The sequence below is a fragment of the Natrix helvetica genome (genome assembly GCF_964273705.1).
Source record: "Natrix helvetica genome assembly, chromosome: 2".
NCBI classification, from domain to species: domain Eukaryota; kingdom Metazoa; phylum Chordata; class Lepidosauria; order Squamata; family Natricidae; genus Natrix; species Natrix helvetica.
In genome coordinates this window covers 289148215-289175681 of record NC_138552.1, presented here as the reverse complement: position 1 = coordinate 289175681, position 27467 = coordinate 289148215, and the positions used below count along the sequence as shown (strand labels likewise).

Here is a 27467-nt window from a genome sequence, read left to right as displayed (position 1 = left end):
GGAGTTGAAGGCCACACGTCTTCAAAGTGGGCAAGGATTTGGAAAATGCTGATCTAATCTCTTTCCAAATTGCAGTGGCGCGTAATCCCAGTTGAATCTAGAAATGCTCTTATCAAAGGCAGGTTGTCCTCGATTTACGACAATTTATCAACCATTCGAAAGTGACAACGGTACCAGAAAAGGTGACTTACAACCCAGTTCTCATGCATAACGACTGTGGCAGCCTCTCTACAGTCACGTGATCAAAATTCGGGTGCTTGGCAACCAACATGTACTTACAGTGGTGGTAGTCCCCGGGGTGGGGGTGGGGTTTGTCATGTGATCATCATTTGCGACCTTCCAAGGTAGTTTCCAACAAGCAAGTCAATGGGAAAAGATGGATTTGCGTAATGACCGCGTGATTTGCTTAACGGTGGCTGCGATTTGCTTAACAAACATGGCCAAAAGGTTGCAAAATCCGCCACAACTCACTTCACAACTGTCCTGCTTGGTGCTGGAAATTTTGGTTCCCAGTTGTGGTCATAAATGGAGGACTGTTTGTAAGACTGAGAAGACAAAGAAGTGTAGTGCGGGTTTGAAGGTATTCCTTGCCTGGTGAGGTGAAATAAGCTACCGGACAGGAATGTCTTCTTGGTGATGCTAAACCAGGGGGGGGGGACACAAACTCGATTTCATTGAGGGCTGCATCAGGGTTGTGTTTGACCTGGGGGGCCATGGCCAGCTAGACGTCATTTGTGTCTGGGGTGCTTGTGGTGGACCTAGCGCTTTGCCAGTGAAAACCGGCTCCTAAGCTCCCTTTCCAGCTGCGACGGCCTCCTGCAAATCTCTGCCAGTGAAAACCGGCTCCTAAGCTCCCTTTCCAGCTGCGACGGCCTCCTGCAAATCTCTGCCAGTGAAAATTGGTTCCTAAGCTTCGTTTCCGACTGCGACGGTCTCCTGCAAATCTCTGCCAGTGAAAATGGGCTCCTAAGCTCCGTTTCCGGCTGCGACGGTCTCTTGCAACCCTCTGCCAGTGAAAATGGGCTCCTAAGCTCCGTTTCCAGCTGCGACGGTCTCTTACAACCCTCTGCCAGTGAAAATGGGCTCCTAAGCTCCGTTTCCGCCTGCGACGGTCTCTTGCAACCCTCTGCCAGTGAAAATGGGCTCCTAAGCTCCGTTTCCGACTGCGACGGTCTCTTGCAACCCTCTGCCAGTGAAAATGGGCTCCTAAGCTCCGTTTCCGACTGCGACGGTCTCTTGCAACCCTCTGCCAGTGAAAATGGGCTCCTAAGCTCCGTTTCCGACTGCGACGGTCTCTTGCAACCCTCTGCCAGTGAAAATGGGCTCCTAAGCTCCGTTTCCGACTGCGACGGTCTCCTGCAACCCTCTGCCAGTGAAAATGGGCTCCTAAACTCCGTTTCCGGCTGCGACGGCCTCCTGCAACCCTCTGCCAGTGAAAATTGGCTCCTAAGCTCCATTTCCGGCTGCGGCGGTCTCCTGCAACCCTCTGCCAGTGAAAATGGGCTCCTAAGCTCCGTTTCCGGCTGCGATGGCCTCCTGCAACCCTCTGCCAGTGAAAATGGGCTCCTAAGCTCCGTTTCCGGCTGCGATGGCCTCCTGCAACCCTCTGCCAGTGAAAATGGGCTCCTAAGCTCCGTTTCCGGCTGCGATGGCCTCCTGCAACCCTCTGCCAGTGAAAATTGGCTCCTAAGCTCCTTTTCTGGCTGCGATGGCCTCCTGCAACCCTCTGCCAGTGAAAATGGGCTCCTAAACTCCGTTTCTGGCTGCGACGGTCTCCTGCAACCCTCTGCCAGTGAAAATTGGCTCCTAAGCTCCGTTTCTGGCTGCGACGGTCTCCTGCAACTCTCTGCCAGTGAAAATGGGCTCCTAAGCTCCGTTTCCGGCTGCGACGGTCTCTTGCAACCCTCTGCCAGTGAAAATGGGCTCCTAAGCTCCGTTTCCGGCTGCGACTGCCTCCTGCAACCCTCTGCCAGTGAAAACGGAGCTCGCAAAGGCCGCTCGCAGCCCTCCCGAGCATCATTTTCACTAGGCAGAGGTACTGCGGGCTGGTCCTTCACTGTTCCCAGGATGGCCCCGCAGGCCATATCTAAGCACCCCGCAGGCTGGATACGGCCCCCAGGCCTTGAGTTTGACGCCCCTGCTCTAAACTCTCATCATTGCCCTGCAATTCTTTCAGTTTCTTGGTGTCAGGCAAAGTTCTTTCCATTTCTATAGTTTTCTACACACAATTTTAATCTTGCTGACTAGTCCACCATGCAAGGCATTCTTTCATAATCCTGACAAGAGCAGGATATCATTATTGATTAGCCAGTTATCTACACTGGTGAAAAATGGGTGGAATGTGTCAGAATGGGGTGAATAAGCATGTTCAGGTACTGGAACTTTGAATCTGGCTTCTAGGGACAGGTAGTCCTCTGCTTATGACCAAAATTTCCACTGCTAAGCGATGGGAGCAGTCGTTAAATGAGGTTTGCCCTGTTTTACAACCTTTCTTGTCACAGTTCTTAAGTGAATCAGGTGCAGGTGATAAGTTGGTAACATGATTGTGAAATGAATCTGGCTCACTCATTGAATTTGCTTGTGAGAAGGTCGCAAAAGGGCATTACGTGACCCCCGGGGAGTTGCAACCGTCATAAATATAAGTCAGTTGCCAAATGTTTCAAGTTTGCTCCTGTGACCATGGAGATGCTGCAATGGTTATAAATGTGAAAAGCGGTCAGAAGTTCCTTTTTTCAATGCCACTGTAACTTTGAACAGTCACTAAATGAATGGCTGTAGGTCAAGGACTTCCTGTAGACCAAAGTTAAATCTGTCATAACTTCAAACGGTTGCTAAGTGACCAGTCATAAGTTGAGGACTACATATAAAGGGAAACAGAAACAATGCAAGAACAAGGTAAAGGTAAAGGTAAAGGTTCCCGTCGCACATATGTGCTAGTTGTTCCTGATTCTAGGGGGTGGTGCTCATCTCCATTCCAAAACCGAAGAGCCAGCGCTGTCCGAAGACGTCTCCGTGGTCATGTGGCCAGTTTGACTAAGTTCTGAGGGCGCACGGAATGCTGTTCCCTTCCCACCAAAGGTGATCCCTATTTTTTCTACTTGTATTTTTACATGTTTTCGAACTGCTAGGTTCGCAGAAGCTGGGACAAGTAATGGGAGCTCACTCCGTTACGCGGCGTGGGAAAGTCAAACTGCCGACCTTTCTGATCGACAAGCTCAGCGTCTTAGCCACTGAGCCACCGTGTCCCTTCAAGAACAAGGTACTGAGAATTTATTCTTAAAGAGGAAACGAAGAAGAATAAGAAGTTCTATCCACCCTTCTGTTATAAGGAGCCACCATGGAGTTCAGAAATTCTTTGCCATAGACACACATAAGACACCAATAATACGGACTACAAAAGTGACAACTCAACAGTCACCACACGAGGGGCACCAGCACAAAGCAAGCGACTCACAAAGCAACCAGCATGCTGACAAGACTAAGAAGAAGCAGGAGGTCCTTTGACTTGGGAAGTGCTGGGTTAGTCGATTAAGATCAACAGGTTAAGAGAAAAGGGGGGGTCGACAGAGATTGTGGCTGGAGAACAATGGCCCAAAGCTACTCTTGGGACACACAGTTCAAAAACAAGTAAAGAGCCAGACAAGGTTTGTGAATTCGTACTTCTCTAGGATGTTCTTCCAGAGGCATTTCTTCTTTCTGAAAACAATGTTGAAACCAAAAGAAATTGTCAGCAACACCATAGCCAAAACACAAGAGCTGCGTTCTGTGCTCCATGTCATGATCCTTCATCCCACCGATGGTCAGGATTTGGAGATTGCCAACCTATACCCCCTTTCGTCTTGCCATGCTAAGCCGAATCCAGCCTATTCTAATCGCCATGGATAGCAATTACCGTGTTTTTTGGAATGTAAGACGAACCTTTTTCCCTCAAAAAAGAGGGTGGAAATCTGGGTGCGTCTTATACACTGAATACAGCATTTTTGGCCTCCCGAAACTCCGCCTCCTTCACCAAAATGGCCATGCATAGCTTTTAGGAGGCTTTCAGAGTGCTCCTGGGGGCTGGGGAGGGCAGAAAAGAGCGAAAAATGGGCCTTTTTTTGCTTGTTTTTGCCCCCCCCAAGCAGCACTCTACAAGCCTCCTAACGGCTATGCATGCCCCTTTTTTGACAAAAAAACGGGCCCATTTTCACAAAAAACGAGCCATTTTTGGGAGGACTGCAGAGTGCAAGAACTTTAAAAAAAATTTGCCTCTTCAAAATAAATACAAATACCATAGCAGAGTTGGAAGGGACCTTGGAGGTCTTCTAGTCCAACCCCCTGCCTAGGCAGGAAACCCTATACCGTTTCAGACAAATGGCTATCCAACATCTTCTTAAAGACTTCCAGTGTTGGGGCATTCACAACTTCTGGAGGCAACTTCTGTTCCACTGATTAATTGTTCTAACTGTCAGGAAGTTTCTCCTCAGTTCTACGTTGCTTCTCTCCTTGATTAGTTTCCACCCATTGCTTCTTGTTCTACCCTCAGTTGCTTTGGAGAATAGCTTGACTCCCTCTTCTTTGTGGCAACCCCTGAGATATTGGAAGACTGCTATCATGTCTCCCCTGGTCCTTCTTTCTCTTAAGCTAAACATACCCAGTTCCTGCAACCGTTCTTCATATGTTTTAGTCTCCAGTCCCCTAATCCTCTTTGTTGCTCTTCTCTGCACTCTTTCTAGAGTCTCCACATCTTTTTTACATCGTGGCGACCAGAACTGAATGCAGTATTCCAAGTGTGGCCTTACCAAGGCCTTATAAAGTGGTATTAACACTTCACGTGATCTTGATTCTCTCCCTCTGTTGATGCAGCCTAGAACTGTGTTGGCTTTTTTGGCAGCTGCTGCACACTGCTGGCTCATATTTAAATGGTTGTCCACTAGGACTCCAAGATCCCTTTCACAGTTACTACTACTGAGTAAGGTATCACCTATACTGTACCTGTGCATTCCGTTTTTGTTGCCTAAATGTAGAACCTTACTCTTTTCACCATTGAATTTCATTTTATTAGATAGTGCCCAATGTTCAAGTTTGTCAAGATCCTTCTTGGTGCATCTTATACTCCGGTGCATCTTATGCTGCAAAAAATGCGGTAGACTTATATACAGCTTCATAGTGCTTTTACAGCCCTCTCTAAGCGGTTTAATAGTCAGCCTCTTGTCCCCAACAATCTGGGTCTTCATTTTACCCACCTCGGAAGAATGGAAGGCTGAATCAAGCTTGAGCTAGTGAGATTTGAACTGCCCAATTGCAGCTCGCAGTCAGCCGAAGTAGCCTGCAGTACTGCACTCTAACCACTGTGCCACCTTAGCTCTTCTCAGCTTTATCCTACAATCACTGGGGAAACTGCACAGTCTCCATTTCTAGGGAAGTCCTCCCTAGGTGGAATTTTTCTAAATAAATAAAAAAAAATCCTTCCCATTCTACAACAATACAATACAATAGTAGAGTTGGAAGGGACCTTGGAGGTCTTCTAGTCCAACCCCTGCCTAGGCAGGAAACCCTATACCGTTTCAGACAAATGGCTATTCAACATCTTCTTAAAGACTTCCAGTGTTGGGGCATTCACAACTTCTGGAGGCAATTCTGTTCCACTGGTTAATTGTTCTCACTGTCAGGAAGTTTCTCCTCAGTTCTAAGTTGCTTCTCTCCTTGATTAGTTTCCACCCATTGCTTCTTGTTCTGCCCTCAGGTGCCTTGGAGAATAGTTTGACTCCCTCTTCTTTGTGGCAACCCCTGAGATATTGGAACAATGCTATCATGTCTCCCCTAGTCCTTCTTTCTCTTAAGCTAAACATACCCAGTTCCTGCAACCGTTCTTCATATGTTTTAGCCTCCAGTCCCCTAATCATCTTTCTTATTCTCCTCTGCACTCTTTCCAGAGTCTCCACATCTTTTCTACATTGTGGCGACCAAAACTGAATGCAGTATTCCAAGTGTGACCTTCCCAAGGCCTTATAAAGTGGCATTAACCCTTCATGTGATCTTGATTCTATCCCTCTGTTGATTCAGCCTAAAACTGTGTTGGCTTTTTTGGCAGCTGCTGCACACAGCTGGCTCATATTTAAATGGTTGTCAACTAGGACTCCGAGATCCCTTTCACAGTTACTACTGTTGAGCAAGGTACCACCTATACTGTACCTGTGCATTTCATTTTTGTTGCCTAAATGTAGAACCTTACTCTTCTAAGATCATCTAAACACTTCTAAGATCATCTAAGCCGGTAAGAAGGTTGCTATAACTTGGCTAGTTTGAAAGAAATGCCTGATGTCTCAAAGGACTAATTTGACAAGGCTTGTCAGAGTAACCTCATTTCATGGTTTAGTCAGATAATGTCCTAAAATAGACGGTGGGAATGCTGTGAACATAATATAGCTTGACTTAGCAATTCATTTGACAACGAACTCTAAGACACTTCACATTAGCAAGATATTTAAGTATGGATTAGAAGGCAAGTCAGGGGTCCCCAATCCCCATCCTGTGGACCGCCTGTTGGGAACCGGGGCATGGAAGTGAGGGAGCAAGCTCATGAAGCTTCATTTTGTTCTGACCTAGGCTTCCCCATCAGCACGAAGCCGAGTCCTCGTCCCGATGAACCCCTTTTATTTAATTTACAGTGAATTCCTCTCCAGCAAAGTCTTTCCTCTCCCACAGTCTTTCAAAATACTGTATTTTTCGAAGTATAAGACGCACCTTTTTCCCTCAAAAAAGAGGGTGAAAATCTGGGTGTGTCTTATACATTGAATACAGCTTTTTTGGCCTCCCGAAACTCTGCCTCCTTTGCAAAAATGGCTGTGCAGAGCCTTTAGGAGGCTTTCAGAGTGCTCCTGGGGGTTGGGGAGGGCAGGAATGGGCCAAAAAATGGGCCATCTCTTGTCTCTAATGTAGAGCCCTAATCAGAGCCTTCCCCAGACTCCAGACTGGCCCATGTTCCTCCCCAACCTCCTCGCTGTCTGAATCTGCTGCCAGCTCTGCTGGCAGGCCACAACACATTTGCATGTGCATGGGATCTAGCTTGTGTGTGCAAAACCATCCCCGCCCAACCCCATCATTGCTGCCGGTCTATGGAGCCAGAAAGATTGGGGACCATTGTATTAAGTGATTCCATAGTGGTCTTAAAAATCATGGTCCAAAAGGATTTTCAACTGTTCCTTGTGGAACTAGAAGTGATTTAAGGATATTGGGCTACAAGGCTCAATGCTGGATCTTCTACTTTACAAAATGTTCAGTAATGACTTGAAAGAAAAGATGGAGGGAATACTTATCTAATGCAGAAACTGGGCAGGTTAATTATTATGATAGAAAACACAAATAAATGGTTTGATGTCTGAGAAGCGGATTGAAAATAACAATGAATCCTAATAAAGACAAATGGGTAATTCTTCAAGAAATTAGGGGAACAAAATTAAATATATAAACTGTAGGATGGGGAAAACCTGGCTTGGTAATGTTTTATATCAGTATTTCTCATCATTGGCAGCTTGAAGATGTGAGGACTTCAACTCCCAGAATTCTGGGAATTGAAGTCCACACATCTTCAAGCTGCCAACGATGAGAAACATTGATTTATGAGGACTGGACAAACTTAATATAAGATAGCAGGGTTACTGTGACTGCTAAAATGGCAAATGCAATGTTCAGTCTGATTCAATGTCATTTCCAAATGGCAGACGATGATTGCTTTGCTATATTTTGCCATTGTGTTCTGCAAATGGTGTCCAATTTGGGGAACTTCATTTCAAAGACAGATTCTGAAAGAGACTTTCAAACCACGGCAAACAAGCACAGGGAGGATAATCGGTGGGTTGAAAGTTCAATCTCGCAAACAGAAAATGTGAAGGGAGATGTACATGAAACAGGAATGTATTTTTGGTTTGAACCCAAACAGAAACCATATTCCAAATTTCTGCCAAATCTTTCGGATCTGTCCTGGTTTGGCAGAAGCCATATTTGGGGTGTTCTGGTATTGGTTGCAACAAAATCTGCGAAGTTTCTGACATTATTTTTTATATACGAGGCTGGGGCAGAGCCAGAGGTGGGTTGCCAATTTCTTTACGCTCAACAATTCTGCGCATGTGCAGAAAAATCTGGGCAGTGGGCGGAGCCTCCCGCTGCCGCTACTACCGGTTTGGCCAATCTGGGCAGAACCGGCAGCAACCCACCTCTGGGCAAGGCTGATATGGAGGTCCCTTTCTATGGCAGACTCTGGCCACGAGACCGCTCATCGCGGACATTCTCCTGGCAGAATTACAGAGTTGGAAGGGACCTTGGAGGTCTTCTAGTCCAACCTCCTGCTCAAGCAGGAAACCCTATATACCAGCGATGGCGAACCTTTTTTTGGCTCGCGTGCCATAAGCAGGGGGAGCGCAGGGAGGTCATGTGTGGGTGTGCCACACCCATAATGCAATGTGCGACACACACCCAGCCTGCATGCAAGCATGCCAGGCGTGACCCCCCATTTTTTGCATGCTTTTTTTCGCCCTCCCCAGGCTCCAGAGGCTTTATAGGAGTCTGGGGAGGGTGAAAACAGCTTCCCCTGCTCCTCCGGAGTGCAAAAAACTGGCCCTACGGGCAAACCGGAAGTTCAGGATCAGACTTCCGGTTTGCTCATAGGGTCGATTTAAGCCCTCCGGAGCCTTCAGGGGCCTTCCAGAGGCTTCCCTGAAGGCTCTGGAGGGCAAAAACAACCCTACGAGCAAACTGGAAGTGACTTCGCGTGCCCTGACAAATGGCTGCGCGTGCTACCTGTGGCACGTGTGCCATAGGTTCGCCATCCTAGCTATATACCGTTTCAGACAAATGGATGTCCAACATCTTCTTAAAGACTTCCAGTGTTGGAGCATTTGCAACTTCTGGAGACAAGCTGTTCCACTGATTAATTGTTCTCAATGTCAGGAAATTTCTCCTTAGTTCTAAGTTGCTTCTCTCCTTGATGAGTTTCCACCCGTTGCTTCTTGTCCTGCCTTCAGGTGCTTTCCCTTCTTTCTTTGCCACTGCTGATATCCCATTGCAGTAATTCTCACCAGCCTGTCCACTGTTTTGATCTTGGCACCATCCTGGTTATCTCCTCCTCACTGTGATGGTCTCATCAGGAATTGAGGGGCCCTTGGCGCTGTCTGAGCTCGGTTGAGCACCAAGCTCAGAGAGCACCGAAGACCCCTCATTTCAATCCTGAGCTACAAATATTCTCCATTACTGGTCATCAGGAATTGCCAAACAAGCTTCTGGTGTGGTATTTCCCATTGTCTTCCCATTCTACATTCATGGATTCATTCATTCATTCATTCAAATATTCATGAAATGAGTGGCCCTTATTTGAATGAATGAATGAATGAATGAATGGTATTTTATTTATCAAGTTGACAGGGCCATTCATTTCATGCCAATAAATTTTGGACTACGAACAATAAAAAGGAAAGATTAAAATATAAGAATGTAAGAATCAATTAAAATAAATAAATAACATTAAGTAAAAACAACAATCTTTCTACTGCCTCTTCCCTTCTCTACCCTCACTCTTCTGCCAGCCTTGGGTTTTTGACACTCTTTTGCAGGGGTCTCCAATCTTGGCAACTTTAAGACTTATGGACTTCAACTCCCACAATTCCTCAGCCAGGTGGAGTTGAAGTCCACAAGTCTTAAAATTGCCAAGATTGGAGACTCCTGCTTTTTTGCCTCCCTATCAAAACCACTTCTGCTCCAAATTCACATTTTGGCCTGTAACAAAAACCAAAATTCAAAACATGCATATTTTGGTTTGTACACGGATCAGCCATTTGGGCACAGAATGCTTTCTAAATCCCTAGAAATAGATATGTTTGGTTTTGAGAAATGATGGCCGAGGTAGTGGGACTTGCAAAAGGATCATCTGGAAAAAGCCTGCAATCTGCTCTTCCAGAGTAAAGGCCAAGGAATAATGGATTTAAGTCACAGAAAGGCAAAGTGTAAAGGTAAAGGTTCCTCTCGCACATATTTGCTAGTTGTTCCTGACTCTAGGGGGTGGTGCTCATCTCCGTTTAAAAGCCAAAGAGCCAGCACTGTCCGAAGACGTCTCCGTGGTCATTTGGCCAGCATGACTAAATGCCGAAGGCGCATGGAATGCTGTTACCTTCCCACCAAAGGTTTTTTCTCCTTGCATTTTTATGTGCTTTCGAACTGCTAGGTTGGCAGAAGCTGGGACAAGTAATGGGAGCTCACTCCATTACGCAGCACTAGGGATTCAAACCGCTGAACTGTCGACCTTTCTGATCTACAAGCTCAGCGTCTTAGCCACTGAGTCCCCTTAAAGGTTTGATAGGGTCGTATTATTCTTATTTAGGCTTCATGACTTCAAGGGTCTCTTCCAACGCTAGGATTCTCTGGCTGAGTTTACACAATTGGCTGGTTACAAATCTAGTGGCCACAAGATTCACACAAGCTGCTTCTCTAGGTTATTTGCTTTATATTTTGGGTGGTTTAGCCTGGCCGTTCCGTTAATTTAGTTTGCGGTATTGTGCAAACCTTCAAAACCAGCTAATTCTACAAGCAGTGTAATTTGCTTTTATTTATTTAAATTTATAAGCGAGTTGTATGAATGCAGTCCATGACCATACTGTTCAATCTCTCATGACAGGAGTCTCTCCATTCTTGGCCACTTGAAGACTTCTGGACTTCAACTCCCAGAATTCCTTAGTCAGACATGCTGGCTGAAGAATTCTGGGAGTTGAAGTCCACAAGCCTCAAAGTGACCAAGTTTGGAGTTCCCTGCTTTACAAAATGAGAATAGTAAACAAAGAGGGGAAAATAAAACCCGGAGAGCAAAATGGAAAGAGAGATTACAGAGTGGGGAGAAGAAGAGACGAAAATGGCCGCTGTACTTGCCTTGCTCCTTGAGTTTACATTTAAGAGGCAGACCCCACAAGCCAGTTCCTGAGCGTTTTTAATTCCTGGGCGCAGCATGCAGGAGGAGAAATCCAGTGAGTTTTCATCAGGCTGCAAGGAGAAAAGAGGAAGATCTTAACATTTCTCTGGGGAGCAAAGAAACGAGCCAATCAAACTTTTTATTCTAGTAGAGCCTCTTCTGTCTGGAAGGATCTGTGCTGGAACTGTGAGACCCAGTTTGGTTTAGTGATTAAGGCGCCAGGCTAGAAAACTGGCGTTCTGGTCTTGCCTTAATCATAAAAGCTAAACTGGGTGACTTTGGGTCAATCACTCACCCTCAACCCAATTCACCTCATAGGGTGGTCGTTGTAAGGAAAATAGGAAGAGGAAGGTGTGGTGGATATGTTTGCCACCTTGAGTTATTTGTAAAAATCGTAAAGGTGGGAGATAAATAAATATAAATGAACACAAGTAGGAAGAGGCCTTTCTCATAACTTGCTCTTTCGACCTTGAACGGCTGAGTTTCCTATGCCACAGGTGGCACGCGGAGCTCTCTCTGCGGGAACGCAAGCCGTTGCTCAGCTCAGCTCCACTGCGCCTACGGGCGTACCTTCCGCCAGCCACCTGATTTTCAGGTCTCTGCCATGTATGCGGGAGACGTGTGTGCATGCACAGGGGGGCATGGGGGAGCATGGTGTGTGTGTGTGGCACCCCCCAGCCCGTTTTTGGTCCCAGGAGGCTTTGGGGCGGCCTGTTAAGCCCAAAATGGGGCACAGGTGTGTGTCCCCCCCGCGGTCCGTTTTTGGTGCAAGGAGCCTTCAGGGAGGCCTGCTAGGCCCAAAATGGAGCACAGGTGTGTGTGCCCCCCCCCTCGCGGTCCGTTTTTGGTCCAAGGAGGCTTCAGGGAGGCCTGCTAGGCCCAAAATGGAGCACAGGTGTGTGTGCCCCCCCCGCGGTCCATTTTTGGTCCAAGGAGGCTTCAGGGAGGCCTGCTAGGCCCAAAATGGAGCACAGGTGTGTGTGCCCCCCCCTCGCGGTCCGTTTTTGGTCCAAGGAGCCTTCAGGGAGGCCTGCTAGGCCCAAAATGGAGCACAGGTGTGTGTGCCCCCCCCTCGCGGTCCGTTTTTGGTCCAAGGAGGCTTCAGGGAGGCCTGCTAGGCCCAAAATGGAGCACAGGTGTGTGCCCCCCCCCCGGCGGTCCATTTTTGGTCCAAGGAGGCTTCAGGGAGGCCTGCTAGGCCCAAAACAAGGTATGTGAATGTTACGCGTGCATTGCATTATGGGTGTGGGCACACGCACAGGTGCTTTTGGTACGCGTGGACAAAAAGGTTAGCCTTCACTGTCCTCGAGAGACCTGCATACAAAGCAGATGTTCTTCCTTTGAACTTCCTTCCTTCATGAGGTGATAAGAGGTAGTCCTTGACTTCTGACCACAATTAGGACCAGCATTTCCATCATAAGTCAGACCTAACTTTACAACAATTTTTACAGTGGTTTTGAAATGAATTACCATTAAGTGAATCACATGGCTGTTAAGGGAGTCATGCAGTCCGTTAAGCAAAATTGGGCTTCCCCAGTGGGCATTTTTTTGCTGGAAAACAGAATTGAAGAGTGCAAAGGATGAATCAGGTGACTGCAGGACATTGCGACCAACCGCAAATGCAAGCCTTGTTCGAAGTGAAGTGCCTGAATTGCCACCATATGACTGACAGGGTGGTGCGACGGTTGTAAATGCAAGAACAGGTTGTAAGTCATTTTTTTTTCCTGACCCTGTTGTAACTTTGAACCATTGTTAAACAAACTGCCAATACGTTGAGGACTAGCTACAATTCCACAGGGTTGCAAAAATGTCAATTATTGGTTTCTATACGTGCACAACATGCCCCCAGACTTGATGAAAATTAGCTTAGGGCAGGGATTCCTGGAATGAAGGCCTTGTATCATTCAGGCACTTGCCTGTACTAGGATAATAAAACTGAGGGGTCCTTGGTGCTCTCTGAGCTTTCCTGCAGACGTTTCATTACCCTAACTAGGTAACGTCATCAGTGCTAGTAAGGAGTGCTGTTTGCTGTCAGTTTATATTCTGTCTGGGTGGGTGGAGGCCAGTGGTGGGTTCCTGCCCAATTGCACCCGATCGTGCGCTCCCGTTCGGCGACGAACCCGGAAGTACGTTCTTGCCCCGCCCCTGGCGACGGGACGACGCTTGCCTGCGCTCTACCAGCTCGGCTGGGACCGGAGACGTTTCTCTGCTCAGAAATGTCTTCAGTGGAGCGGTGGCAGCCTGGCAGGCTGAGCCTGCATCCCTTTCAGGAGCTCCGCTCCGCTGAGGAAACGTCTCCGGTCCCAGCCGAGCTGGTGGAGCGCAGGCAAGCGTCGTCCCTTCGCCAGGGGCGGGGCAAGAACGTACTTCCGGGTTCATCGCCGAATGGGAGCACGCGATCCGGTGCGATCGGGCAGGAACCCACCACTGGTGGAGGCGGTCTTAGGGATTCTTTGGTTGGGCTGTTTGCTGATGGCTCTTTAGCAGTTTCTTGGCTTGCTTGATTGTTGGTCTGAATTTAACCTTTGGAGTAAGTCTAGATAGATCTAGTCAATCAGGTCTCTGGACTATTCAAATAGTCAAGCTATTCTCCAAAGCACCTGAGGGCAGGACAAGAAACATTAGGTGGAAACTAATCAAGGAGAGAAGCAACCTAGAACCAAGGAGAAATTTCCCGGCAGTTAGAACTATTAGCCAGTGGAACAACTTGCCTCCAGAAATTGGGAATTCTCTAACACTGGAAGTTTTTAAAAAGAGACTGGACAACTATTTGTCTAAAACAGTATAAAGGGTTTCCTGCCTGAGCAGGGGGGTTAGACCAGATGACCTCCAAGGTCCCTTCCAACTATTCTATTCTATTCCTATTCCATTCCATATTTTATTCTATGTTTATCTGGAATTAGCCTCAGAAATATATATGCTGCCACCCACATGTATACAGTGATCATAATGGCTTAATGAAATAATATGCAGATACAATCCAACTCAACCGTTCTCCTGGCCCCACAGATGTTCCTCTAGCAATTATTCAAAAGCCCCTTACCGTTAACGCTGCAAGGGACATGAATCCAATCAGGTTATTCCACACTTTGTCGATATCCTTCAGGAGCAGCTGGAGCTTCTCACTGCAGACGGCGGTGGCTTTGATGCCCAGCTCCACTCGCTTGGTGACTCGATAAACTTCAACAACCCCTAGGAAGCATTTGAAAAAAAGAGCAAGAGATACACCAAGAGGTCATACGGGCAAAGGGGGATGGATTTACCTGTATCATATATGAGATATATAGTCTTAGCTCAGAAGGCACTGTGACTAATAGAACTAACAGATTAACAGAGTTGGAATGGCCTTATAGGTCATCTAGTCTAACCCCCCCCCCTCAAGAAGGAGACCCTACACCATTTTTGACAAATTAATCAGTGGAACAGCTTGCCTCCAGAAGTTGTGAATGCCCCAACACTGGAAGTCTTTAAGAAGATGTTGGATAGCTATTTGTCTGAAACGGTATAGGGTTTCCTGCCTAGGCAGGGGGTTGGACTAGAAGACCTCCAAGGTCCCTTCCAACTCTACTATTGTATTGTATTGTATTGTATTGTATTGTATTGTAAATGGTAGCCCAATCTCTTCTTGAAAATCTCATGATGAAGCCCCGACAACCTCCGAAGGCAACTTCTGTTTCATTAATTGATTGTTCTCACAGTCAGAAAGTTCCTCCTTATTTCTAGGTTGAATCTCTCCTTGGTCAGCTTCCATCTATTATTCCTTCTCTGGCCTTCATGTGCTTTGGAAAATAGCTTGACCCCCTCCTCTCTGTGGTAGCCCCTCAAATATTGAAATCTGCTGCTATCCTGTCTCCCCTGGTCCTTCCCTTCACTAGACTAGCCATGCCCAGTTTCTCTAACCATTCTTCATATGTTGTAGTTGTTAGGTTGAGGGCTGCCTGCACTTGGGCATTAAGTCCACCATTTTTGCACAGACATTTAATTTCTCATACTGCTTCTGAACCAAGAGAGTTGGGAGGATGTCCCTCCCCCATCCTTCCTGTCTCCTTTAAAACCTAGGCGGCCAAGGTGATGGCGGTGAAAAAGAGACACAGAGACGAATAGCCAAGAGAAGAAACTATCTTTGCAGGGAGGACTATTATAGGATTTCGTCTCTATCATATGGAAGAGAAAGAAGCCAATCAACTCATTGTCAATGGAGATTCTCAGTCCTCCTGGTCATGGTTGCGACTGACAGGGTCATAACTATGACTAACCCTTTGAGGCAACCCACTCATTGGTTAACTGCTCACCTGGCAGTCTCTGGTTTGATTTGCATGGAAGAGTTGGCAGGGGCAGAGGGTTCACACAGGATATCTATTCTCTACCCCAATAACCCCAGTTAAATATATTTGCTTGGGCCAGAGACGGGTTTTCGGGGCCTTTTGATAGAGGAAAATCTTTGCCATCAGCTGGATGTTGAGGACTTTTGATTCCCACTTGTGCACTGACCAAATCACATCATGCTTTATAAAAGGCAATTTACTTGAAATAGCAACATTTCAAGGGAAAGTAGACAGAAAGACAAGTATTTGCCTATAACTTTGAGATGGGCGAGATTTAAATCTCGCCCATCTCAAAGTTATAGACAAATATTTGTCTTTCTGCTTACTTTCCCTTGAAACCTCTGTAGACAACTAGAAGGGAACTAACAGTAACTACAAGGGAACTAACATGGGAAGAATGTTTCTTCCGATGTTAGGTTCCTTGCAGTTACTGTTAATTGTTGTCTATGGAGATTCTCCGTCATCCAGGTCACGGTTGCCCCCAAGGTGCATTTTTTCAAGAGGCAACTGGACTTTCTTGTTATTCTTTGAAGATGTTTCACTTCTCATCCAAGAAGCTTCTTCAGCTCTGATTGGATGGTGGGACATGGAAGGATTTATACTCCTTGCAGACAGCTTATAGTTATCGTTACTTCTAGTTACTTCCCTTCTATTTTTAGTTACTGTTCTATACATCTATGCCTATCAGCAAGGTTCTCCAACCTTGGCAACTTTTACAACTTGTGGACTTCAACTCCCAGAATTTCACAGCCAGCATGGGAGTTTGTTAGAGTGTGTTGCAGCAATCACATCCAGAAAACACACACAGGTAAATGATTCAGCAGAATTCATTAACTTCTCTTTATATAACACATGAATTAAATATACAATACCAAAAGCAGGTTTTCCAATGTGGTAGTAAATACAAGCAAACACAGGCAAAGGAGAGAACAGTTTCAGTTTCAGTTCAGAGCAACAGACTAGTTTAGAGCTCAGCACAGACTCAGAGCTTTAGTACAGAACAGTTGAGCTAAGCCACGCCCAGGCTCCTTGCTGTCTCGTGTCAGGCCTGCAGCGGTTCCTTTTAGAATCTTTGGCCTGCCACACTCTTTCTGTCTAGCTTCATCTTTAGTATGCCTTTTCATTAAGGGGTGGGGGGTGGGGATAGCAAGGGGTAGAATGTGTTGTTTTCAAAACAAAAAATTCCTTTCTAGAAGCTCAAGGTTATTCTTTGTCTCCGCACCTCGACACCTGACTGGAACTAGCGGGGTGGAGATGCCAGTATGGAAGAAGAAGATTGGACCCTGTGATGGATTGGTGGGTGTGGGGACAAGATCATGAACTTTCAGCTGGGTGGGAATGCCAGGTAACTTCCAGAATTGGGATTCCCACAGATGTGCCAACATGTCTGTATTATTAAATTGGAACTTTAGAGATAGCTCTGGCGTGGACTCTGATTTAATTCTGCATGATATTTGGAACGCTGACATCTCGTTGCTCACACAGCAAATACTGTTTCAGTTTCCTAACAGCCCTCTTTGGCTGACCCAGTTGCCATGTCTATTCATTGGCTAACCTTGTTACCATGTCTCTGCCAAGTCATGAACTCTGACAGAGTTGAAGTCCACAAGTCATAAAGTTACCTAGGTTGGAAACCCCCTGCCTTTAAGGAGACAACTCCCTTCTTCCCAGCCAACCATCCTCACAAGCACCTGGATACTTTTAATTCACGTTACAGGTTGTCCTTGACTTACAACCATAATTGAGCTTAGAATTATAGCCGTAGCAGTCATAAATTGAAGTGCCACACGACCAGATTTGAAGTTATGACTGTTTCTCATGATGGCCATTAAGCAAACACCATGGTGATTAAGAGAATCCATTTTCCCAGTGGGTGTTTTTTTGTTTGACTCAGTCTTCCAACCTTCCGAGGTGGGTAAAATGAGGACCCAGATTGTTGGGGGCAAGAGGCTGACTTTGTAAACCACTTAAAGAGGGGCTGTAAAGCATTGTGAAGCAGTATAGAAGTCTAAGACTTAGACTCTAAGTGCTATTGCTAGAAACGAAGTAAATGCCAAAAACTGCCAAAAAAAGGTCACAAATTGTGGTCGGGTAACCGTGGGATGTTGCAAATGGCCATAAAGGTGAGCCAGTTGCCAAGTGCCCCACAAAGCATGTGTGTTTGGCAATTGCAACTCCAAACGGTTCTTAAGCCACTAGTCGTAAGTCGAGGACTACCTGCAATTGTGTTACTGAGATATGAAATGAAATAAAATTATACCTAATAAATATTCCATGCCCTGCACAGACTGGATGACTTCAGTACATACAGAAGAGCTGCTGATTCCGTTCAGGATGTCGTTCGCTTTCTTGATGACCTATCAGAGGAGAGGTTCACTTTAGGACAGGTGCGTCAAAGTTACACATTCAGCTGCTGAATTCTATCCCATGTTTATCCTACACAGCTTGCTTTACATACGGTAAAGGTTCCCTTCACACATATGTGCTAGTTGTTCCTGACTCTAGGGGGCGGTGCTCATCTCTGTTTCAAAGCCAAACAGTCAGCGCTGTCCAAAGACGTCTCTGTGATCATGTGGCCGGTATGACTAAATGCCGAAGGTGCACGGAACGCTGTTACTTTCCCACCAAAGATGGTTCCTATTTTTCTACTTTTCTACTCCAAAGGGTGGCTCAGCAGCTAGGATGCTGAGGTTGTCACTCAGAAAGGTCGGCAGTTCAGCGGTTTGAATCCCTAGCACCACGTAACGGAGTGAGCTCCTGTTACTTGTCCCAGCTTCTGCCAACCTAGCGGTTTGAAAACATGTAAAAATGCAAGTAGAAAAATAGGAACGACCTTTGGTGGGAAGGTAACAGCGTGCTGTGCACCTTTGGCATTGAGTCATGCTGGCCACATGACCATGGAGACGTGGTGGCTCTTCGGCTTTGAAACAGAGATGAGCACTGCCCCCTAGAGTCGGGAATGATTAGCACATATTTGTGAGGGGAACCTTTACCTTTTCACAAAGTTGGAAAGGACCAAATTTGGTTTTCTAGTTAACAGAGTTGAACAGAATAACAGAGTTGGAATGGACCTTAGAGGTCTTCTAGTCCAACCCCCTGCTCAAGCTGGAGATCCTATACCATTTCAAATAGCTGTCCAATCTCTTCTTCAAAACTTCCAGTGTTGGAGAATTCACAACTTCTGGTGGCAAGCTGTTCCACTGGTTAATTGCTCTCACTGTCAGGAAATTTCTCCTTAGTTCTAAGTTGCTTCTCTCCTTGATTAGTTTCCACCCATTGCTTCTTGTTCTACCCTCAGGTGCTTTGGAGAATAGTTTGACTGCCTCTTCTTTGTGGCAACCCCTGAGATATTGGAAGACTGCTATCATGCTACTCTTAATCCTTCTCTTCATTAAACTTGACCTAACAATTCCTGCAAATGTTCTTTTTGTTTTAGCCTCCAGCCCCCTAATCATTTTTGTTGCTCTTCTCTGAACTCTTTCCATCTTTTTTTATATTGTGGCGACAATATTAAACAACCAACTGAATTCGATTGTACAAACTATTCTCGCCGCTCTATAGATGTCGTGACCAACTTTCCCCTTTTCAAATCACCAAGTAACACCGACATAAAAGGAAAGGAAGCTATTCAGGTAGATGGTGGCCACTTACTTACCTGCAGCGCACTTTCCAAACATCTCTGCCATTCATAGGCATATCTCTCACTTTCCTAGTGGGAGAAAGTAAAAGAAACCATTTTTGCAAAAAAACCCAACATGGAATGATGTTTTAAGAGTGATTTTTTTTTCTGTACGGGAGAGCCAAATCCAGGTGTGGACGATTAGAAACTTTTCAAATTCTCCTTCATCTATAACATAACAATTTGGGAAGGAAAGTTGTGGGTCTCTTCCCACCAAGTTGGGAAGATCAAATAGGGCATTTTGATCACTATCCCCTAGGAAAACTGGTTCCTTCCCACTGTCATTTTGGAAGCAGGTTAAACGGGCTGGTTCCAAATAATTTTTGGTGTGCATGTTGCCCCTTGAAAATGCCCTTGAAAATGTGGCTGAGCATGGGCTGGTTTATGAGATGGGTTGCTCTGAATTATTTTTCTCATTTGTATTTTATTTTGTTCCTTGTCATCATCTTTTTGAATGGCCCCATAATCCTTTGCAGGGTGGAATCTGGGCAACCGAATGGAGCTGAGTGTCTACTGGCCGGATGCCCTTCCTGTCGCCAGTGCAGTTTTGTTCAGCAGATAGAATCTCAATGTGCCCAGAGAGAGAAATATCTGCCTCTACCTGGGATCGAACTCACAGCCTCCTGATTGTGAGGCCAGAGCTCCACGTCTAGGCCACCGCACCACTCATTTTGTTGCTTGTACTCCTCCTAAAATGTGGAATGAATTGGGCAGCATACAGATACGTTTGTAAGTATATCTCAAACTCAGGAAGTTTTATTATCTGTGGACTTCAAATCCCAGAATTCCCCAGCCTGGGGGAATTCTGGGAAATGAAGTCCATAGATCTTAAAGTCGGAGAGACTGAGAAACACACTGCTGTAGGCAATAAGTGAAAGAATCATGATGGGAAACATGGTAGCTACAACTCGGCTTCTCTTTCAGCAGCTCCCAATTCTGCCCACAAGGATTTTTTGCCTTACCTGCATTTGCAGTTTGGCACCTGCTTAATCAAGCCATTGTTTTCAGCACAGGTGCTCCAAGCCACACCCCCTTTTGTTGGTTCCCCCCTTACCTCTACTTCTCCGGTAAGGTCTTTGTACTTGTCTCGGATGACAGGCAGTGAAGGCTTCTCGCTCAGCGTGTTTGATCGATCCCTAAAGGGCTGCTCCACTGGCGGCAGAGGTGAGGAGCCCAAACTTAGGGTCCTTTTGTGAGAACCTGGAAAGAAATACAGGTATTAAAGGGATGGTGAGGTTAGGGCGAACACAGATAGTCCTTGACTTATGTTGGAAGAAATATCCTTCTGGGTTCAGTTCCAGGTGGGGAAAAAGACACTGGATTCATGGAAGTTGCTTGGAAAGAATGTTTATTGATGGTGGACAGGAGGATATGAGTGGTTTGAGATCCTGGGGGGAAAAAGGGGGAAGAGATGATGAGAGTGCCTGAGTTTTACACCCTCTCTGAGCTTTTGAATTTGAGCTTGTATTCTGATTGGTTGTCAGACTGTCATGAAGCCATGCAGGGGCAACTCTGTACGCTGTCCTGAGTTCCAGGCTTGGTTGAGCCTTGCTGGGTGATGTAATCTTCCCAGGTGCCATGTGGTGAAATGGGTAAAGGGCGACATTGGTCGCCACGATGTAGAAAAGATGTGGAGACTCTAGAAAGAGTGCAGAGAAGAGCAACAAAGAGGATTAAAGGACTGGAGACTAAAACATATGAAGAACGGTTGCAGGAACTGGGTATGTCAATTTTAATGAAAAGAAGGACTAGGGGAGACAGGATAGCAGTGTTCCAATATCTCAGGGGTTGCCACAAAGAAGAGGGAGTCAAACTATTCTCCAAAGCACCTGAGGGTAAGACAAGAAGCAATGGGTGGAAACGAATCAAGGAGAGAAGCAACTTAGAACTGAGAAGAAATTTCCTGACAGTTAGAACAATTAATCAGTGGAACAGAAGTTGCCTCCGGAAGTTGTGAATGCCCCAACACTGGAAGTCTTTAAGAAGATGTTGGATAGCCATTTGTCTGAAATGGCACAGGGCCATGATGGTGAACCTATGGCATGCGTGGCAAAGATGGCACACGGAGCCATATTAGCTGGCATGCCAGCCATCAGCTCTGGCGTGCATACATGCGCCAGCCAGCTGATTTTTGGCCTTCTGGAGGGCCGGGGGAAGCCGTTTTCGCCCAAGCTTCAGGTAAGCCTCTGGAGCAGTGTTTCTCAAACTTGGCGACTTTAAGTCCTGTGGACTTCAACTCCCAGAATTCCCCAGCCAGCTATGCTGGCTGGGGAATTCTGGGAGTTGAAGTCCACAGGACTTAAAGTCGCCAAGTTTGAGAAACACTGCTCTGGAGGCTGGGGAGCATGAAAAACAGGCCTAATGGGCCAACCGGAAGTTCATTCTCGAACTTCCGGTTGGCTCGTTGGGGCCGTTTTTTGCCCTCCCCAGGCTTCAGGAAAGCCTCCAGAGCCCGGGGAAAGGTTGTGTGTGCATTTGCAGGTTGGGTGGTATCATGCGCACATGCGCAGGTGGGCAGGGATGAGTGAATTGGTGATAGCATGCGCGCACACAATTTTGGCAAGCCAAGTTGATGGGGAAGCGAGATTCGCTTAACAACCATGTTATCAACTTAATAATTTACAGGGACTCACTTAACAACTGTGTCGAGAGAAGTCATACAAGGGGGCAAAACTCCCTTAACAACTGTTTCACCTGGCAACAGAAATATTGGGGTCGATTGTGGTCACAAGAAAATGGTCCTCTGCCTTGAGCAGTGGGTTGGATTAGAAGACCTCCATGGGCCCTTCCACCTATGATTCTATGTCACTCCATCCTTTTATTGCAACCTCTCATTTTAATGTCTGATCTGGTTGCTGTCTGCCCAGAATTAGAAATCAAATCATAAAGAATTCCAGAGAGATGCTGGATTTCTTCAATTCCCAGCACTAGGGGAGACTTCCACCCACAAACTATACAGGTAGTCCTTGACTTACAACAGTTCATTCAAAGCAGGGGTGGGTTCCTGCCGGCATTACGATCGGTTTGGTGCCCGAAACATTTTGCTTAAAAAGGTCTGTGCATGCGCACGCCATTAAAATAGGTGGAAAAATACATTTTTTCAATGAAGATTGTTCTGCGTATGTGCAGAACAGAAAATAAAGATGGCGGCGCCCAGGATAGAACCGGTATGGTCACATGTCCTGCCAAGTGACTACCTATTCAGCCGAACCGGTAGGAACCCACCTCTGATTCAAAGTTACAACGGCAGTGAAAAGAGTGACTTATGACCGTTTTTCACACTTATGACTGTTGTAGCATCCCCATGGTCATGTGATTTACATTGGGATGCTTGACAACTGACCCACATTTATGACAAGCAAAGTCAACGCGGGAACCAGATTCACTTCAGAGCTGTGTTCCCAATTTAAGAACTGCAGTGATTCACTTAGCAAATGTGATGAGAAAAGTCCGTAAAATGGGGCAAAACTCGCTGAACAAATTTATACAATACAATAGCAGAGCTGGAAGGGACCTTGGAGGCCTTCTAGTCCAACCCCCTGCCTAGGCAGGAAACCCTATACCGTTTCAGACAAATGGCTATCCAACATCTTCTTAAAGACTTCCAGTGTTGGGGCATTCACAACTTCTGGAGGAAACTTCTGTTCCACTGATTAATTGTTCTAACTGTCAGGAAGTTTCTCCTCAATTCTAAGTTGCTTCTCTCCTTGATTAGTTTCCACCCATTGCTTCTTGTTCTACCCTCAGGTGCCTTGGAGAATAGTTTGACTCCCTCTTCTTTGTGGCAACCCCTGAGATATTGGAACACTGCTATCATGTCTCCCCTAGTCCTTCTTTCTCTTAAGCTGAACATAACCAGTTCCTGCAACCGTTCTTCATATGTTTTAGTCTCCAGTCCCTTAATCCTCTTTGTTGCTCTTCTCTGCACTCTTTCTAGAGTCTCCACATCTTTTTTACGTCGTGGCGACCAGAACTGAATGCAGTATTCCAAGTGTGGCCTTACCAAGGCATTATAAAGTGGTATTAACAATTCACGTGAATTTCTCACTCAACAGCAGTTAAGTCGTGGTCGTAATTGCAGCCACAATATCAGTGTGGGATTCTCACCTTGAACAGAGAGGTCGAAAGTTGCCAGCTCGCTTTTGATCATTTCTTCACTGGATTTCATTTTCCCTTGGGAAGTGGCCAATAAAAAGTCAAATTTGCTGATCTTTGGTTTTTCACCCTGAAACTCTCCAAAGTCATCAAAAACTTCTTTTCCAGCTTCTGAGGAGACGGAGGCCGAGTCAGCCTCTTGAGGGCCGCCTGTGGTTGGTCTCTCGCTTCCATTGTCCGGGGGTCGAGCAAACTCTCCAAAGTCTTCAACTTCGTCCTCGCTTTGGTCGACAGAATGAGGACTGGAACCTTGGAAGTTTGCAAGAGATGAGAACTTCACGCCTTGGACAGCATCCTCGTTCGCAAAGGTTGTCACCTTGGAAACTGTGGTCACGGTGATGTTTTCAGAGCTGCCGAAAAAGGTCTCCTTCTTCTGGAGGACAGAGGTAGCTAAGGAGGCTTCGTTTCCTGCAGGAAGGGAGGAGGGGGTAGACTTCCTGCTCTGATAGACATCTTCTTTATCCAACCAGTCACAGCTCGGGAAGCTACTCAGAAGGGAGCCACTGCTATACGTTCCAAACGGGGCACACTTCAAGTCATCCAGATCTAAAAAGAGCAACAAACATCCAAAGAGTTAAGGAAGGGATGGGTGATCTTCTCACCAAACCTCTTGCAAATCAAAATCAAAGGGGGAGACAACATCTGGAGTGGGTGAATTTAGAATAGAATAGAATAACAGAGTTGGACCTTGGAGGTCTTCTAGTCCAACCCCCTGCTCAGGCAGGAAACTCTACACCACTTCAGACAAATGGCTATCCAGCATCTTCTTAAAAGCCTCCAGTGGTTGGGGCATTCACAACTTCTGGAGGCAACTTCTGTTCCACTGATTAATTGTTCTAACTGTCAGGAAATTCCTCCTTAGTTCAAAGTTGCTTCTCTCCTTGATTAGTTTCCACCCATTGCTTCTTGTCCTGCCCTCAGGTGCCTTGGAGAATAGTTTGACTCCCTCTTTTTTGTGGCAACCCCTGAGATATTGGAACACTGCTATCCTGTCTCCCCTAGTCCTTCTTTTCATTAAACTAGACATACCCAGTTCCTGCAACCGTTTGTCATATGTTTCAGCCTCCAGTCCCCTAATCCTCTTTGCTGCTCTTCTCTGCACTCTTTCTACAGTCTCCACATCTTTTCTACATCGTAGCGACCAAAGCTGGATGCAGTATTCCAAGTGTGGCCTTACCAAGGCATTATATACAAGTTGAGAAACTCAAGTTGCTCCTTCGACTCAAATATCAGAGGTCAGTTCCTTAGCATTCCTCCACACTCTCCTGCCAGAAATAGGATGGGTAGCCTAAAGAAATCGATTCGTCTGTTGTAGCAAGGAGGTGAGAGAACGTATCCACCCAAGTGTCTAAGGCAGGGGTGTCCAAACTTGGGAACTTTAAGACTTGTGGACTTCAACTCCCAGAATTCCCCAGCCAGCCATGCTGGCTGGGGAATTCTGGGAGTTGAAGTCCACAAGTCTTAAAGTTCCTAAGTTTGGACACCCCTGGTCTAAGGAGACATCCAGGTCATGGTTGTCCCAAAGCTGCTTTTCCAAAAGGCAACCAGTTTCTTGGTGTTTTTTTCCCCCCTTTGAAAATGTTTTGCTTCTTATTCAAGTAGTAGTGAGAACAGAAGAAGCTTCTTGGATGAGAAGTGAAATGTTTTCAAAGGAAAAAAAAATGCCCAGGAAAGTCTACTAGCCTTTTGGAAGAAGCACCTTTGGGCAGTGGTGAAACGTAAAAATATTTGCCCTCAGTTCTATGGGCGTGGCTTGGTGGTGGTGGGTCATGTGACTGGGTGGGCGTGGCCAACTTTTAAAAACTTTGTAAAGCATTTTTTTTACTACCTATTCGCCTGAACCTGTAGTAAAAAATGCGTGCAATCGTGGGAACCTTTCCCCCCCACTTTTTAAAGCATTTTTTTTTACTACCGCTTTGGGCGAATAGGTAGTAAAAAAATGCTTTAAAAAGTGAAAAAAAGGTTCCCACAATGGCACAGCAGAGCTGATGATCATGGAACCTTTTCCCCTATACTCTTTAACGCATTTAAGGCACCTGAGGATAAAAAATGAAGCAATGGGTGGAAACTAATCAAGGAGAGAAGCAACTTAGAACTGAGGAGAAACTTCCTGACAGTGAGAACAATTAACCAGTGGAACAGCTTGCCTCCAGAAGTTGTGAATGCCCCAACACTGGAAGTCTGTAAGAAGATGTTGGATAGCCATCTGTCTGGAACGGTATAGGGTTTCCTGCCTAGGCAGGGGGTTGGACTAGAAGACCTCCAAGGTCCCTTCCAACTCTACTATTGTATTGTATCTCCAGCCAAGGACGTTGTCCTGATTCTAACTTTTGACTTCTCTGCTTCAACTGCAACAGTTCCTGTCCGCCTTCCTCCTCCAGCTGTTGGATCACAGCTCCCATCACCTGTAACCACCACCTCAATCTGCTGGCTGTGGTGATGAAAGTAGGGTACAGGTAGTCCTCAACCTATGACCACCATTGAGGTCGCGCTCACATTTGCGAACTGGTAGGGAAGGTAAGTGTATACCACCCCTGGTTAAGAGCAAGTGTTTTTTGGCTCAGTTCAGATCAGCTGCCTTATTCAGGGGTGTCCAACCGTGGCAACTCTAAGACTGGTGGACTTCAGCATGCTGGCTGGGGAATTGTGGGAATTGAAGTCCACCAATCTTAAAGTTGCCACAGTTGGACATCCTTGGCCTTATGTAATAAAGAGAACTGGGATTGCACTGAGTTAATATCCACAACAACATACGTCCCTTTCAAATAGGGAGCTTCCCTATTTCCTCAGCAGCTATGTGGGGGAAAGCAGTGGTGGGTTCCGGACAGTACGGCCCTGTACGGGTGTACTGGCGGCAGCTGGGAGCAGCAGCCACCATACCAGAACCGTGGCTCGTTGGGCCCACCGCCCGACCACGTACTTTTTGAGGGAAACGGGCCAATTTTGCACAGCGTACAGTGCCTGCGCGACCTCCGCCGAGCAGCTGGGGCATCGCAGGGTGGTGGCATGTGCATGTGTGTGCAGCGTGCGTGCCCGAGGTGGACGCCCGGCCCCGTCGCAGCACATCAGTTGCGACGGGATCCGGAACCCACCACTGGGAGAAACTGAATGCATACAAGGCCCAAATATGCAACTGACTGAGGGATTGTATGTGGAATATTAATTTACAATACAATGCAATACAATAGCAGAGTTGGAAGGGACCTTGGAGGTCTTCTAGTCCAACCCCCAGCCTGGGCAGGAAACCCTATACCGTTTCAGACAAATAGCTATCCAACATCTTCTTAAAGACTTCCAGTGTTGGGGCATTCACAACTTCTGGAGGCAACTTCTGTTCCACTGATTAATTGTTCTAACAGGAAATTTCTCCTCAGTTCTAAGTTGCTTCTCTCTTTGATTAGTTTCCACCCATTGCTTCTTGTTCTACCCTCAGGTGCCTTGGAGAATAGTTTGACTCCCTCTTCTTTGTGGCAACCCCTGAGATATTGGAACATGCCATCCAATATTTCATTGTGTGGACTCCTTCATTGTTGATAAGCAGAACTTCATGATTTCCAACATCCAGCAGGATCAACCCAACATTCCAACCTGCGTTGTTATTAAACGAATAAGAAGCAATTGTTTGGTGATCAGGAGATGATAAATTTATGAAGAAGACATGTAACTGAAAGGACCAGCTCTATGGGTGTTCAGTCCTATTATGTCGTCAAACTACCTTTGCCAAGATTCAGGTGAGCTGACTAGGCCTGTAGGTAGCAAAAATCACCTTAAGTTTATGAACTAGGTGGCTGTGTCTGCACTCTTTCCAACTATTTAAGGCAGGGGTCGGCAACCTTCAAAGAGGCCACAAAAGTCCTAACCGGAAGCCCCCTGTTCAATTCTGGAGCCGACCGGAAGTCCGGTTCCCCCACCATAGAGTCTCCTAGCACGGCATCCTTTTTTCTCTACCTGTCCTAACCGAAAGCTCCTATCAATTGTGGAGCCGACCGGCGACAGGGAGCCTTAGCAGAGGGATGAAAGAGCCACATGCGGCTCCAGAGCCGAAGGTTGCTGACTCCTGATTTAAGGTGTGCAGTTCCTGAGCTTGCAAATGGGAGCCTCAATATCTGTGTGTGTGTGTGTGTGTGTGTGTGTGTGTGTGTGTGTGTGTGTGTGTGTAGGAAACTGCAGGCATTTTAAAAGAGAGAAATTGTGTTGAAGTTCTGAATGTGTCATCACTGGAAGCTTTTAAGAAGAGATTGGAGAGCCATTTGTCTGAAACGGTATAGGATTTCCTGCCTAGGCAGGGGGGTTGAACTAAAAGACCTCCAAGGTCCCTTCCAACTCTGGTATTCTATTCTGTTCTGTTCTACTTTACTCTCCCATTCACACTCTC

The 27467-nt window shown here is 46.3% G+C and overlaps 2 protein-coding genes across 7 annotated transcripts in view; both read right to left on the bottom strand.

Annotated features, from left to right (window-relative positions):
- DDX52 (DExD-box helicase 52) overlaps positions 1-27467 on the bottom strand; it is a 201857-nt gene that overhangs the window by 59357 nt on the left and 115033 nt on the right. The gene's annotated exons all lie outside the window — the stretch shown is intronic.
- SYNRG (synergin gamma) overlaps positions 1-27467 on the bottom strand; it is a 103863-nt gene that overhangs the window by 724 nt on the left and 75672 nt on the right. For 2 of the 6 annotated variants that reach the window (XM_081945377.1, XM_081945373.1), the window contains 8 exons: positions 23045-23638; positions 19992-20137; positions 18914-18967; positions 17519-17615; positions 13977-14125; positions 12404-12484; positions 10890-11004; positions 3661-3692 (listed from right to left, as the gene is read on the bottom strand). In XM_081945377.1, the coding sequence (XP_081801503.1) occupies positions 3661-3692; positions 10890-11004; positions 12404-12484; positions 13977-14125; positions 17519-17615; positions 18914-18967; positions 19992-20137; positions 23045-23638 (1268 nt within the window). The remainder of the gene's footprint in view (positions 1-3660; positions 3693-10889; positions 11005-12403; positions 12485-13976; positions 14126-17518; positions 17616-18913; positions 18968-19991; positions 20138-23044; positions 23639-27467) is intronic. The other 4 variants (XM_081945375.1, XM_081945378.1, XM_081945374.1 and 1 more) reach the window with 3 other exon arrangements.